Below are 14,420 nucleotides of genomic sequence, written 5' to 3'. Positions count from 1 at the left end.
CAAGCACAATGCAAACCAGTGAATGAGTCTGCAGTCATTAAAAAGTAATACTTTTATTTATTTATTCAACTACTGTGGTGATAGTGAAAACGTGTACAGCACACACACACGCCAGTGATATAATGATTAAATATTCACAAAACCAGTAAACCACATTTAAAAAAGAACATTCACTTACATGTAAATATAAAGTACAAAGGAGGTTTAATAATCAATTATATGATATAATAATAATTAGCCAATGGAAAAAAGTGAAGTAAAAAACAAAACATCCTATCTGAAGATGATAAACTTGTAAACACTTGTAATCTATGGCTCTGTACTTGACTCGTATTTGGTTACATAAATTATCGCTTACAGTAAACACCAGTGAAGTAAAAAAAATATATACTTTTTTTTATTTTGTTTTCAAATAAAACCAAAAAAAGCAGGGGGGAAAAAATCACAGAAAACTAGAAAACATGCATCCGTTCCTCTTTTGCTGTCCCAGTCCGACTGATTATGTGCGTACAGCATCTGGTTTGAGGAACAGCCTGCTGTGCCAGTAGTCTGGGTTGTCGAACGACGTGTTGCTGCCAGGTTCCCTGATGCCAGCACACACCTTGATGTATTCCCCGATCCCTGCACACCTGTCACCGTCTGTCTCCTCGGGACGGGCCCTCGGCTTCGCTGGGAGGTTCTCATATTCCGCGTGCCCTGGCTCACCAGGCGCCTTTTCAAATCTGCTCATCTCCTCGTACTCCTCCACCGTACCGGCTCCAGCTGCCAAAACATCTGCCCCGGGCACAACACCGCCGCTGGGATCCTCTGTTACTACGGCTTGTTTATCTGTGTGGCAAATTTCAGTTTCTTCTTTCCCGTTTCTCTCTTTGACCAAGCCACCTGCTGTTTGTTCTGTCTCCGCTCCGGTTGTTGAAGATGTTTGACTCCCATATCTCTCCAATTCTGACTCACCTCCTTCTGAAGAGTCTGAGTGCCTGATGTCCATGTATTCATACCTACAAATCCCTCGGCCCACCTCTGATTTATGATCCACAGATTTGATCTCTCTCCTGCAGTGGTGTCGATCTTTCTCCATTCTTTGCTTTGCTGCTGCTCCTTTGCAAGCCTCCGGTACCTGATTACTTTTTGTACCTGAGAGCATAGAATAGATAAAGACGACTGGATGAGTGACGTATTTGTACTCAATAGCAGAATTCATAAGGTGACGAATACAATCAGCCAAAAAGTGAAACTTGTATCGTATAAATTCATAAAAAACAGAATGACATGTTTAAATTGTTTCCACTGTGTATTTTTTTTTTTTTATGATTACTCAGATTATTTGAAATGAGACCAATAAAAAAAATGTCTTATGATGTAGAAATGCCGCCTACTCAAAAGTATTTAATGTCATGTTCAACAAATACTCGGTCACATTTTGTACTGGTCCTCAATAATGTTCCAGTTTTCTGAGAAAAATAGTTTGGGGTTTTAATGAGTTCAAAGCCGTATTCATCAAAAAGTGCACACCGAAACCTGACGGTTTTCAGAGAATATGATGATTCATTACATGAATGTAAGAAAAGCAAAACCTACTTCTTTCTGGGGTTTCAGGTGACCCAGGCAGAACGTAGCCATAGTGGTCCAGCTCCTCCTCGTCCTCCTGTGCCGTCCACACCTTGTAGGAGGACGGACTGGAGGCCGTGGAAAGCTTCCTGTGACGACTTAAAGCGACACGAGGGCTGCTCCTCTCTGAGCCGAGCCTGGCTCGGCGAAGGCTTCCGGCCCTTAACCCCTCGGCTTCCCTGCCATTTCCTCTGACCTCCGACCTCTCAGGCAATGTCCGCACAGAGCTCAGGCGAGACCGGTGAAACCACAGCTGAAGCGAAAAAGCAAAGAATGAGCATGTAAATCATAGAAGTGTGTTTTATTTAAGAGCTTTTAATCTTTTAAAGTTTTTTTTTCAGTTTTTGTGGCAGTAATTGACTTTATTTAACAGTAGATGGACAGCAAAAAGGCCAGAGAGAGAGAAGAGGAAGACATACACTGGTCATCGAGGCAGGTTCAAGTGTTTTGAGGACTGTAGCCTCTGGTGAGCCTCGTACTACTTGAGGAAGGTCTAATCAAATCATTTTTTCTGTCTTTGGCCATTTTTTGCCACTTATGTGGAATTCACTGACTTGTGTGGTGGTATGTGCAATAAACATAAGTGGACAGCTGAAGGACAAAACAAGATGTATCAGACATAAAAAAAAAGGTTTGAATGAACACCAGTTTACTGGGGAAATCAACAGAGGATTTCTGTGCTCATCACACCTGACGGATGTTGTCTGCTGGACTTGGAGTCATTGGTAGGTATCCGGTCAGGCCAGACTGAGATACACCACTCTAAAAAAGGTTTCATAAAAAACAAGAAGAATGCCATTCACTGATCGTGTCAATACTTTAAAATCAATATGTCATTCCAATATAACCAAGACAATAATATGTGTTTGTTTTTTTTATCACCCTGCAGGAATTCATCCTCGAACGAGAAAGACTCCACGATGGAGAGTGCTGGAGAGGAGGCGTGGTCAAGCCATTGTCCAGCCCCTCCTCATCCGCGTCTTCAAAATCTGTATCCAGAAGTCCTCGCTCTGACTCCCTTCGTTGGATTTCTCCAGGGGGGCCATCTTCCCCTTCCTGTGGCAGGACAGCAGTTGAGGAGCAACTTTTATCGTGTCAAATCAAGGTAAAAAAAAAAAAAAGCTCTGAATCAAGAAACAACAGCATCTGCACCTTGATGACAAGGTATCTTTGTGGATCTCTTGCCATCCGTGTAAAATCACTTGCTAGCTCTTTGAAAGTTGGCCTCACGTTCTCGTCAATCATCCAGCCTGAAACCAAATAAAAAGCAGTACACTGATGATTGCACAGAAGCAGTCACTGTGACGAGACCGTCGTCTCGTCACAGTGTTCCCACACAGGAAGGGATTTCGAGGCTCACATTTAACCATGACCATGTAGACATCGATGGTGCAGATGTGGGGCTGTGACAGACGCTCGCCCTTCTCCAAAAGGCTCGGCACTTCCTGAGGCTGCACTGACACGTACGGCTCCGCCCCAAAGGACATCATCTCCCACACCGTCACTCCTGTCCAGCAGCAAAAATGCTGCTTTTAATGTCTCTTCTTGGGGTTACGTGTAGTCAACATCTACATGGATCGCTGCGCATGACAAGTAGGCGTCTTACCGTAACTCCAAACATCGCTTTGGTGACTGTATCTTCGAAACAAGATGCTCTCAAGCGCCATCCACTTTATAGGCGTCTGAATGGAGTGGAGAAATGCGCATTGCTTGAAAACACAAAGAAACTAATTGGCTGGTGATCTCAAACTGAATGGCAGCATCTACCTTTGCATCTGTGTAGACGTATTTCTTGTCATCTGGATAAAGGAGGTCTGCCACGCCGTAGTCCGAGATCTGGACCTGGTAGTCGTTCTTCAGCAGGACGTTGCGAGCAGCCAGATTTCTGTGGACCATACGGTGTTCCTCCAGGTAGAACATACCCTGAGACGCAAATGGTTTTACTTTACATTCAATCTAAGATCTTACTCGGAGGAGTTACAGCTATCTTTACCTTCGCGATCTGCACACACCAGTTGAGCAGGCGTTGGGGGTCCAGGCTGTTCTTATGCTGTCTGATGTGCTCCAGTAAGGAGCCACGGGGACTGAGCTGGGTCACCAGCTGGAGACTGGGACCAGGACAAATTCCCAGCAGCCTAACAATGTAAGGGTAATCCAGGCTGCCCATGGCCAACATGTGCTGCAAATTGAGGAAACACATTTTAGACATCGACTAATATGACAGCAAATCAATAGAAAACCAGCATTGCTGTTTCCTTCTTGGAGCATTTTAGCTATGACAAAATTGAAGCTCTTTCATGCCATTAATGTTTTTAGATATTTATTATTTTGATGAGACTCACATCAGTGATCTCAGTGAAGGTTTGTCGACCTGAGCTGTACCGGATCGTCTTTATTGCCACAGGGATCTTGACCGTCTCTCCCTCTGGGGTCCAAAAGCCCTTAAGCAGACTGTATTTTAGATCATAGTAACTCCATGCACACCTACTGATCCCAGGACAAAATGAATAATACCTTGTGTACCGTTCCAAAAACACCATAGCCAAGGAGTTTGATTTTTTTCAGCTCTGACGGCCTCAAGATCCGAGCAAAAACCTTTGTGCCTTTCTCTCCTTGACCCAGGGGCTCAAAGCTCTGTTGAAAGCAGAGCAAGCTGAGTCTTACAGGGTTTTGAAAAACTTATATTGGATTATTATGATTTGTGCATTAGAGTTGGGTTCTTTAGATTTACCCTAAACCTTTATGGTCTCCTATTCTCGTCTCAAAATTTCATTTTCTCCTTTCTTACCGTTCCATCCTGCTCTCGTTCACCTGATTCTCTTCTGCCTGCGCTTTCCCTCAGCTGTGTCCCTTTCAGTCTGATTAGGGTTTCAGGTTGTGTTGTACCCGAGATGTAACCTACCTCACTGAGACCAAAATATAACAAACTTTTGGCAAGACTTGAAATTTGTGCTCACAGAGACTCAAAATATAATCTCACAGACTGAGTTACCTTGAAAATAAACATTTCAAAATCCACTACATTATATACTTATATAAGGTTGCGGTTACTATGTAACAAATGTGGAAATATTCAAGAGTTATTAATACTTTGGCATGGGACCTCTTGGCTGAAGCAAATGTTTGTGGCAGGCTTATGATATGGTGTTTGAACCCTAACCTCTCCACTCTCCAGGTATCTTCTCATGGCTCTCTTGCGACGGATGACAAGGCCTCTGTGGTACAACAACCCCAGGAAGAACAACCCGAGGCAGAAAATCAAACAAGCTGGGACTGCCAATGCTATGGCTGTGATCTGTCCGCTGCAGAAGAAACAGATTTGTGATGTATATATGTATAGATGTATATATATGGACTCACAAAAGGCAACATTTCTGAAAGCTAAAATCAATAGCCAAAAATTGAGCGCAGCAAAACTGGCTCTTTAAACTGATCAAGCAACCATCCCCTGGTTATAGTGGGACATTGACACGCAGTGTTTTATATCCACCAGCAGGGGGAAACACTCACCTGCCGCCTGACATCTTACAATCCTTTAAACCTGGGCCGACGCACCTGCGACACAAAATCCCAAACGTTTTCCGACTGGAATTGGATTCCAAGAATATATAACACTTTTATATGTGAGTGAAAACAAACCTATTCATAAGCTGATGTTTTAATCTCACCCTTACCCCTGTGTGCAGTTGGGATGACATGGTTCACAGTGGCCCTCTTTGTTGGGGTACTTGAAAATTAGTCCTCTGTGTTCATCAAATACTCCAGAGGGACAAGAGGACATGCAATATGGACCATCTTGAAGATTGGAGCAAGCCACGCACTCATCTGCCCCCTTCGAAAGACAAAGACAGAGCGCAATGAGGAGAGGTAAAAAGAACTAATGAAAGCACAGGATAAAACCTGTCAAAGTGTTATTTTTAATGTAAAAGTTTAAAATGTAAAGGAATCAGAGAAACAAATATAAACATATTAAAGGTGCACAGCAGAGAATTTCATATTCTAATTTTCAACAAACTGTTTTTTTCTTCAACAGAGAATAATTGCGTGACATGATTAAAATATATTTTAACTTATAAACACTATCCTAGTTACGAATTAAAAAAACCCCAAAACACATATTACCGTTCCTGTGCAGCTGACTTGTCCCTTCTGAGGCTTGCACTCCGGATGACAGGCGGCACATTCGTTGTCAGATTTTGCAAACTCCCTCTTGTCTCTGCAAACACAATATTTTTTAGAGCGTGTGCGACTTTACTGAAGGCACACATGAGGTGCAGTCTCATGAACGTCAACCCAAAACCGCTGACCCAGACAAAAAGTTGCAGCTTCCCACACATGTGCCGTGGCGGCTGTAGTTCCTACAGGTGAGACACTGGTCAGGGCCGGGGCCCCAGCAGCCTGAGTCTGAACACAGAGGATCGCACACATGTCCTTCTGCAACTGCACAAAACAGGATAAAATATTAGATGTCTACCGGATGAAAGTTAACGTTTTTTTCCGCCCCTCTTTTTCCATCTAAATGACTGTAACAGCTTGGGACATACGGTGGATACTAAATGTACACACACCTGTTAATGTAGCAGGTTTCATTATGCAAATGCATGAAAGAATATTTTTCACTGTTAACATTTTTTTATGTCATATATTCTGTGCAACTGCAATAGACAAATCTGACAGGGGAGAGCATTGTTAGAAATAAAGTAAAATCTAAAAAAAACCATACAAGATTTTGTCTGAATGTTGTGTGATTCATGTCACATTAAAGGTGTAAAAGATTTAGAACATCTCACTTTCCTTAATAAAACCCTGTTAATTTAGCAGGGACCCTCTGTGATATTTAAATCGAACACGTGCTTCATCGTCACGCTTCAAAAAAATGTGCCAAGAAATGTGTCTCACCACACTCCGCAAACGGCTTGTTGTTGTTGAGGTTGTTGACCCGAACTCTGCGGCCCCTGAACAGCTGCGTCCAGTTCACAGTGTGGTGAAAACAAAGATTGGTATTCTGACTGATGTACACGCTGCCGTCGTTGATATACCGCAGAGAGCGCAGCCCGAGGGAGGTAAGAGTGGGGATACGCATCACCATCAGAGAGAATCGCCTTGTTGTTTGGGGATTGGAGGACACACACAGAGGGTGGTTGGCTCACAAAAAAAAGTTTTTATTTCAGACTTCATAATTTAGTCTGCATCATGTTTTAGTCTGGATGTCTGACAGTGCACAGCAAGTGGAGAAAATGTTAATGTTAATTCTGAAAGGAAAGAATATAATAATAGGTGTAACAACAGAGCATGTGGATTTAACATAAATTGGTTTTATTTTGAGCAGGAAGCATCAGACCCAGATTTTAATTTACACGCCAGATTGTTAATTTATTGTGTCCCACACAAAACCATCCTTACTTGTAGAGCGATCTCCCCTGAATCGTTGTGAGGCTTGAAAAAACCGAGAGGTTGCTCAGCTCTTTAGGCCACGACTGGATGTTAAGAATATCTGAGAATGAAAACATTACAGTTCTTTATGTACCTATTATATGCCGAAAGATGCTCTTTAATAATCTATGAATATCTGAGGTTTGCTTAAAGAGATTATTTCTACCATAACATAAATCCTGGTAATTCACTGAGATCATTTTAGATACAGAAAACAAACTAATATTAGCCTTGAAGCTCCTAAATTTATAATACATTAATCCACATCTTTACAGTTGATAAAAAGGAAAACATGTAAATACAGAGATTTACTTGGAAGCTAAAACAAAAAAAAAAACAAAACCTATCTGTAAATACAAACCTGTTATTTCCCGCACGGTGCGGAACACTTCCAACTTTTTGGCATCGAGTGGTGGAATGTTTTTAAAATCATCTCTGTGAGGAACAGAAAACACATCATTGATGAACTGTACATGTCGTCTCTTTGTGAGGCTCTCCAGTGGAAGCAGAGTTACCCAAGAATCCCTGTGACCAGGAAGTGAAGGCTGCCCTGGATCTTGGTGCAATTGACGAAGCTGTCAATGTTGCTAGAATCCACCGTCTGCCTGTGCTCTGCGCCGGTGCCGTTACACACTGCAGGGATGAGTCCATCTATCACTGCTTTTCGATCGCAGACAGCGCTAGGCTAGGGGAAGGTTGAATGGTGCTTGCGTGCCGCTGACCTTTCGGGCAGAATCCACTGCAGAGCTCACACTGCCTCTGGCCGTCTCTCTCCATCTCTGTCTTGTCTGGAGGACAGACGCTCACGCAGGAGCTGCCGTCCACCACGAAATGAGCTGTGGACAGAAAAGCCACAAAAACACACACAAAAACACACACACACATCACATCAGTCTTTGAATGAACATGGAACATTAAAGCAGACTTTAAAATTAGAAGCATTTCATGAATTACTTACTAGGACACTGAGACACACAGATTGATCCATATTGGTACTTTGCATTTGGATTGGTCTCCATTTGAAATGTCTGTTTGTTGTAAATGAGGGTCTGGGGGCACTGAGGCACGCAGGCTCCTGAATCATTGAAATGACGGCATGCCTGATGGAGAAAACACATTTGACCTATTTGCATAACATCTAATAAGGGCTGAATACATCAATGCATAGGAAATATTTTTGCCATTTCTTACATATCTGTTTAGGGCGTAATGCCAAATCATACAAAAAATCCTTTTATAGTCATTTGTTTGTGTAACAAAAGCACATAAGAAAATGAAACCGAGGCTCTCAGATCTGATTAGCATAAAACGCAACATACTAATAGTGACTTGTAACCAGAAGGTTCTGGGTTCAAATCCTGCCTTGGCTGGAATAAGACCTGAATCACTTTAGAAGCAACTGTATGACAAAATGAAGTAGGCTAAAAATATCTCCAAAAGCAACACATCATGCCTTGGTCTGAAGAAAATTATAAACGAATGTCTATCAATCAGTCATTTTCAAGGCTTTGGGAGTCCAACAAAATTCATCTGAACCACTGAAAGCTTAATTTGTCTCAGTTTAGGTTGATGTTCACGATTCAATAATAGGAAAGAGAATGTGGCATCCATTGGAAAATTTCAAGGTAAAAACCACTGCTGGACGAAAAATAACACAAAGAAAACAGACATCTTGATGACCTCCAGGTCTCTTTGAAAAAAATATTCTACAGACTCCAGACATAAAAGTTTAGCTTTTAAGAAAGTGTGGGTTCTGTTACAACATCCTTTCAGCTATCAAACCAGCCTGATTTAAAACAACCTCTAATTGAAATCAAAATAAGGAAGAGTTTCGATTGTCTTAGTCAGAGTCTCGACAAATATCCAATATAATTGCTGTGGTCTGACCTTACACATGCTTCAAAACCGTGGTGTCTCAATTTGAACCATTCTGCACAGAGAAAAAGCATCCGAACTGAGAAGCCCCACAGCAACAAACTTACAAAACAGTCCTCGTCCAGAGGGCCTTTGCAGCCCGCTGCGCACTCGATGTGGCAGCAGTCCCTGGGGCTTCTGCCAAAGCAGCGTCCGTTGCACTGGGGAGCACACACCATCTTAGTCACTGAAAAGATAAAGGGCAGGAAGGTTGAACAGAGGTCACGGATGTCTGCTCATCTTTGTATGTCAACATCTTTAACCGAGCGTCCATGAATAGAGCTATTCAATTATAAAAATTAAAAAAATGGAAAAGAAGGATGAGACAGTTATAAAACAGAAATTGCAACAGTGTGACAGGGACTCACAGATCTGACACTGGTCCTCATTTGGTCCCCAGCAGTAATGGCCGCAAGATTTGTGACACGGGCCTGAGAAAAAGAGAGACGAGTTCAGACAGAAGACAAACAGGCAAATAAAGAGACAATGGAAGGAGCAATGGGTGCATCCAAGATGAGATCATTCAAAGTCAGACCTCTCTCCCCATTATTTTGGATGTCAATCGGAGCGCTGCTGTCTCGAACAATATCTTGCCAGAAGATCGAGGGGCCATAACTCAGGAATTTGTTGTTAATAATCTGCACTCCACCCTCCAGGATCTCTAAAGATATAAAAGAGACGTATTGGGGAACAAAAAAACAAAAAACAATCAGATCATCCTGGAGCTAATTTTTCAATATGTTGATACAAACTTCAGTCTTAAACAGTTAGAATTGATTTGCCTTTTTTCAGTATTATTATTATTATTATTATTATTATTATTATTATTATTATTATTATTATTATTATTATTATTATTATTATTATTATTAAAACATCTTCTTGTATGTCTCTGGGATGCTGGACATCGTACTTCTTTAGCTCTAATATAGCGCACGCCTTTAACCTGTCAGGTTTAGGAGTCCGAGCTGTCGCAGACCGTTGGAGCCTTCTTTGGGATAGTTGAAAAAAACCGAGAGAGCGAAGCGTCTTTCATACAGACTGTTTCCTCTGATCACCCGCAGCTGTCCCAAGGGAATCTCCTGGACATGATTCATAGCAATGAGGACATAACCGGTCACCTCACGGATTGTCTGGAGGGGATGGGGGGGTGAAGAGAACAATGATCGCATATAAGATTCAAATTAATTCACTGGTCCACATCTGTTACTGAGGTTTAAGCACAACACAGGGACTGTGTTTACCTTGAGGAAGGAGAAGTCCCAGTTACTCTCAATCTGAGTGATCTCTAGGTTCCCCATGATGATCTCACAGCCACTGTAGCGCTCCTTGATCAGGTTGTACTGAGTCTCCTGAGAACCGGTGGAGCTCAGACCATTCTGGGTACCTGGACACACCTCTGGCAGAAGGAAAGTGAAAAGATCCCCACTTTTATATATACCACATTTTCTCATATCAGTAGTGTATGGTTTGCAAAAACACGTTTTCATGAAACAATTAGGAGTACCGAAGTTCCCCGATAATATCCTAATCAAAGCTGTCATGGAAATTGCTAACTTTTGTGCTCATTGGTCTTAATTTCCCCTTGTAGCTTTAATCACATTTTGTCATGCACCAACAAGCAAAGTACTTGATTCGGATTTTCTGTGATAGACCAAAACAGAGAAGACTGTAATGTGGAAGGAAAGAAATAAGGATTCAGTTTTCTTTTCAAAAAAAGTTATATACAAAACTATAAATGCAATGCATCACTCCTGATACGTGTGTCGAATACAACAGAAAGGAAGAGAAACATCTTTAGTCTCAAAGTGGGGAAACTCATTTATATCAGCAGCACTTTGAAGCATGCATATTCAAACCAAGGTAAAAATAATGAAAAGAGACTTTACAGTAAGGACAAATTTACCACATTAAAGTAATACTGTACCGTCATTTTAAGTAGCACACTCTGTTTAAAAGAATTTTGCACCTGAATGTATCACAGTTAAAAATGTGAGATTTGTGCATGTAGAACAACAACAGACTCTTCACAAGAAACAACAACAAAAAAACCCCTGCAAATAACAGCAAATATGGTTTGCACAAGCATTTTGTGCATCTGGAAAAGTGAACATTTTTGCTCATTTGTCTTTGCAAAGCAACACAAACTCAGACTGGATGGAGAGTGACCGCGAACAAATAATGTCATTCTTCATGATGAATTCTTCATGGAGCTGGTTCTCGTTTTGACTGGACTATAGTAAAACATGAAAAGGATTTGATCGAAACACTAGCTGTGGGTGTTTGTTGAGGGTTCATGCCTGAATGGAGAACTTCTGCTCCGGTCTCAAGATTTTCCCAGCCTTTAGCCGACTTTTTCCAGTATCACCTGAACACAACCGCATCTGTCTTTCCATTACCTCTCACCAGTCACTCTGTTCCTGAAAAAACAAATATACTAATAGCTGCTCAAATTGTGAGCCTGAATCCCGTTGGCTGTGTTGTTTTCTGCGGTAATTTCAAGCTTTGTTTCGCTCGGAGGAGCCACGGGGGTTTGATGTGAGGCAAACAGGCAGTCGGGTGCAGGAGCAGCCCAGGCCCTCAGGGTCGTGAAGAAAAGGCCGAGGGGTCGAGGGTTTTTTCCCCCCCCCTCAGACAAAGCTCAGCGTTGTGATAAAGCTATAAATGTGGACTCTGTGTCTCAGAGAGCGAAGAGTGATGCACTGACATACAGAGCTTCTGTGTCTGTATGTGTGCGTCTGCAGGGAAAGTGTTGCTGAGCTCATACCAGAAAGACAATGGCCCATGTGTGAGTAGGACGATCTGGCGGAGGAACGGAAATATTATGAACGGAAAGAGACGCGTTCCACCTCCTGGCAAGTGACTAAAACTGTACGTTGTTCTGGCTCATTTTGTGCAGAGATTAGACACCTGCAGCAGGGAACAGATCATGAGTCATACTTCCTGTTTTTATTTTGAACTTTGCAGGTAGAGGCAAGATCGTTCACGCTGCAGTGGCATGAAGCTCCAAGGCCTTCATGTCAGCAGTGACACTGCACACAGTTGGAACATCCTAAGTAAAACACACTTGCAATTCAATCCTACATGCATGCACACATGCATATATACATGTATTTCACTCGAAAAAGTTTTAAAAGTATAACCACAGGTATCTCTCTTACTTTCTGTTCTTCACTCTCGTGTTTTGTTAGTAAATAGTTCAATTATGAAACAGCAGCGTCATATTGTTGGGACAGGGATGCTGGAGTTGATGGGAAGATGCATGGAGCTAAATGTGGGGCAATCATAGAAACAACAACAACAAAAACATATTAGAAGCTGCAAAGAGACTTTGAGAATGGTCCAGTCAAAGTCCAGACCGAAATTCAAAGAAGGATGGGTGTAAAAGGCTTGAGATTGAGATGTTCAATGATCTTTGTGGTTGTAGTGAGACCAACATGTTTTTAAGTTACTCATAGTCAGCATTGCAAATAAAAACATAATATTTGAGAAAATATGTATAAAATAAAACATGAAGCCACATTTCTAGAGACAAATGTTTTTGTGTTCTATAAATTGACCTACCTTCATGTGATTGAGTGGATCCAGGCTGTATCCTCCATGACAAAGCCACACAAAGTAACAGGACTTGCTGCTGGTCCATGCTCACTGAGATTTCAACATGTCAGGATTTAGATCCTCCAATTAGCAATATAGGAGAGGAATTCAGTGGATCTAACGAAGATTAAGACAGAATGATAAGATAAATATATGCACAAAAAAAAAATACTCAGACAAAGTGAAATTGAATTTGTTCCTCCAAACATTAGTTTGAGGAGCTGACTGATGGATCCAAACAATTCCTCCGAAAACCGCGAATAAGCTGCAGTTTGGTCTCATCGTGGAATTTCCCTCCTGGAGAGAGGGAGTCTGATTGGCCCACAGCCAGAATTATTGACCAATCAGAAGCTGGTCCGTCTTTTCCCCCCTTTCCCCTCTCCATGCATGAGAGTCTACTTTTAATCTCAATCAGGACTAAATAATAAAGAGCACCAAAAGTGACAAATACAACCGTGCAAAACAACAACATGCTTTCCGAACCAACAGATTCAGACCGACTCTGCCTGTTGTGAACCACCCCGTGTGACTCTGTCTGCAGTTGTTTTGGTTCAGCTGCTGCATGTGGCCGCAGCTCCGAGAAGCCTGAGTGGACGCACTGTTCCCCCCTGTAAAGAGCAGTATTGTCCGCCAGAGCCGCGTCAACTGGTTAATCACCTCTTTGATGCGTGTGGAGCTTGCCTGCCACAAAGGCCACATTGTCTGACGGTCAAGTGACTTCTGAACCCAAAACAAGAGCGAGCTTAATTTGGGGGAAAATGGCTTCAGAGAAGACAGAAATTCCTGAGCTTCAATCTGGGGAAGTGAGAAGGCAGACTAATCTATATAATCGCTGCTAATGGACGGGTTATCGGCAAGTGCTTCAGACGGATTTGCTCACGATCTCATTTTTGGAAAAGATAACAGGGAACGTGAAAGCTATTGGCTTGTGCAGGAGTCCACGCGAAGGAACAATTTTTTTTCTTTTCTTTTTTTTTTTAATAACCCGTTTCTGATGTTAAACTTTTGCATTAAATCTGTCCGGATTGAAGTAGAAAATTAAGCGATAATAGCTTTTTTCTAGAAGTTGAAACATACGTGATTGGCTTATACATTTCTGTCCGGTAGGGGGAGCCAGAGTCTGAGCGTTGGCTCCTGGAGTCCCAGTCTGCTGCAGGTGTACTCAGTGTCAGTGTGTTCATAAATGCAAGGTCATTTAAAACAAACAAACAAAAAAAAAAAAACTTATTAGTTGTTATGCTTGCTAATGCTATGTAGCATTAAATACAGTTAGGGCTGTTAAGATCAAATATGACTTTACACAACCTTGGAGTCGGAGGAGTCGGCCACAAAGTGACGCAAACATTTTGTGTGAAAAAGTTTAGAATGTGACATATTGCACTGGAAATATCAATAACACACACATAAAAAAACCCAAACAAACAAAAAAACATTTTGTTTTTAGTCCTATGCTTTACATGAATAAGTGATGATCTCCTTCAGTGTCTGCGTCAGTTTCCTGGTGGCCCTGTCCGGTGGAGAAGCAAACTGTGAGCGCTCCCTGACGTGGCCTTTTGCAGCGACCACTCCCTTCAGAGATTGATGAATTGATTGTGTGGCTGCTGCCAGTGTGTCTGTGCCCTGGGCGAAGGTGTCCCGGTTACGGGTGGGAATCCCAGCTATGGCATCCGCCCTGTGGCCGCCATTGTAGCCGTCCTGCAGGGGGCCCCGGGGGGAGCTGGTGGCTCTGGGAGCAGCTCCGACTCACATACTGCTGTCACACCCTTGGAGACACAGCTGCATATATCCCCCCTCTGCCCCCCACATGCCCTACTGATCAACTCAGACAAAATGAGTCCACAAGGGAACTAGAAGACTGTGCCAAAGTT

At 42.3% G+C, this 14,420-nt stretch overlaps 1 protein-coding gene across 2 annotated transcripts; it reads right to left on the bottom strand.

Annotated features, from left to right (window-relative positions):
• Window positions 1-34: 34 nt before the first annotated feature.
• Window positions 35-13,080, bottom strand: erbb3b (erb-b2 receptor tyrosine kinase 3b). Of its 2 annotated transcripts, XM_055049631.1 has the most exons (28): window positions 12,520-13,080; window positions 10,200-10,354; window positions 9,902-10,088; window positions 9,491-9,616; window positions 9,324-9,386; window positions 9,024-9,142; window positions 8,000-8,141; window positions 7,764-7,877; window positions 7,557-7,674; window positions 7,403-7,476; window positions 7,012-7,102; window positions 6,508-6,710; window positions 5,916-6,048; window positions 5,731-5,824; window positions 5,283-5,440; window positions 5,119-5,163; window positions 4,769-4,910; window positions 4,123-4,242; window positions 3,951-4,049; window positions 3,602-3,787; window positions 3,376-3,531; window positions 3,215-3,290; window positions 2,969-3,115; window positions 2,761-2,858; window positions 2,491-2,664; window positions 2,299-2,370; window positions 1,579-1,861; window positions 35-1,134 (listed from the first exon to the last, which is right to left on the bottom strand). In XM_055049631.1, exons 1-28 carry the CDS (start codon window positions 12,596-12,598, stop codon window positions 500-502), a joined length of 4,089 nt encoding a protein of 1,362 aa, XP_054905606.1. In that variant the 5' UTR covers window positions 12,599-13,080; the 3' UTR covers window positions 35-499. The 2 variants fall into 2 exon arrangements, with proteins under 2 accessions (XP_054905606.1, XP_054905605.1); XM_055049630.1 differs by lacking the exon at window positions 12,520-13,080 and having other exon boundaries at window positions 10,200-12,043.
• Window positions 13,081-14,420: the final 1,340 nt, after the last annotated feature.

The sequence above is a fragment of the Poeciliopsis prolifica genome, unplaced genomic scaffold (assembly GCF_027474105.1).
Source record: "Poeciliopsis prolifica strain line A6 unplaced genomic scaffold, Auburn_PproV2 SCAFFOLD029, whole genome shotgun sequence".
Lineage (NCBI taxonomy): Eukaryota > Metazoa > Chordata > Actinopteri > Cyprinodontiformes > Poeciliidae > Poeciliopsis > Poeciliopsis prolifica.
Note: the sequence above shows the minus strand (reverse complement) of the source record. Positions and strands in the feature narration are given on the sequence as shown.

Coding starts and splice junctions, on each gene's coding strand:
- erbb3b (XM_055049630.1), bottom strand. CDS start 10,499: ATGACAGCTTTGATTAGGATATTATCGGGGAACTTCGGTACTCCTAAT. Junction 4,050..4,122: donor TTTTTGGAACGGTACACAAG/GTATTATTCATT, acceptor AGTCTGCTTAAG/GGCTTTTGGACCCCAGAGGG. Junction 2,665..2,760: donor AAAGATACCTTGTCATCAAG/GTGCAGATGCTG, acceptor GTCCTGCCACAG/GAAGGGGAAGATGGCCCCCC.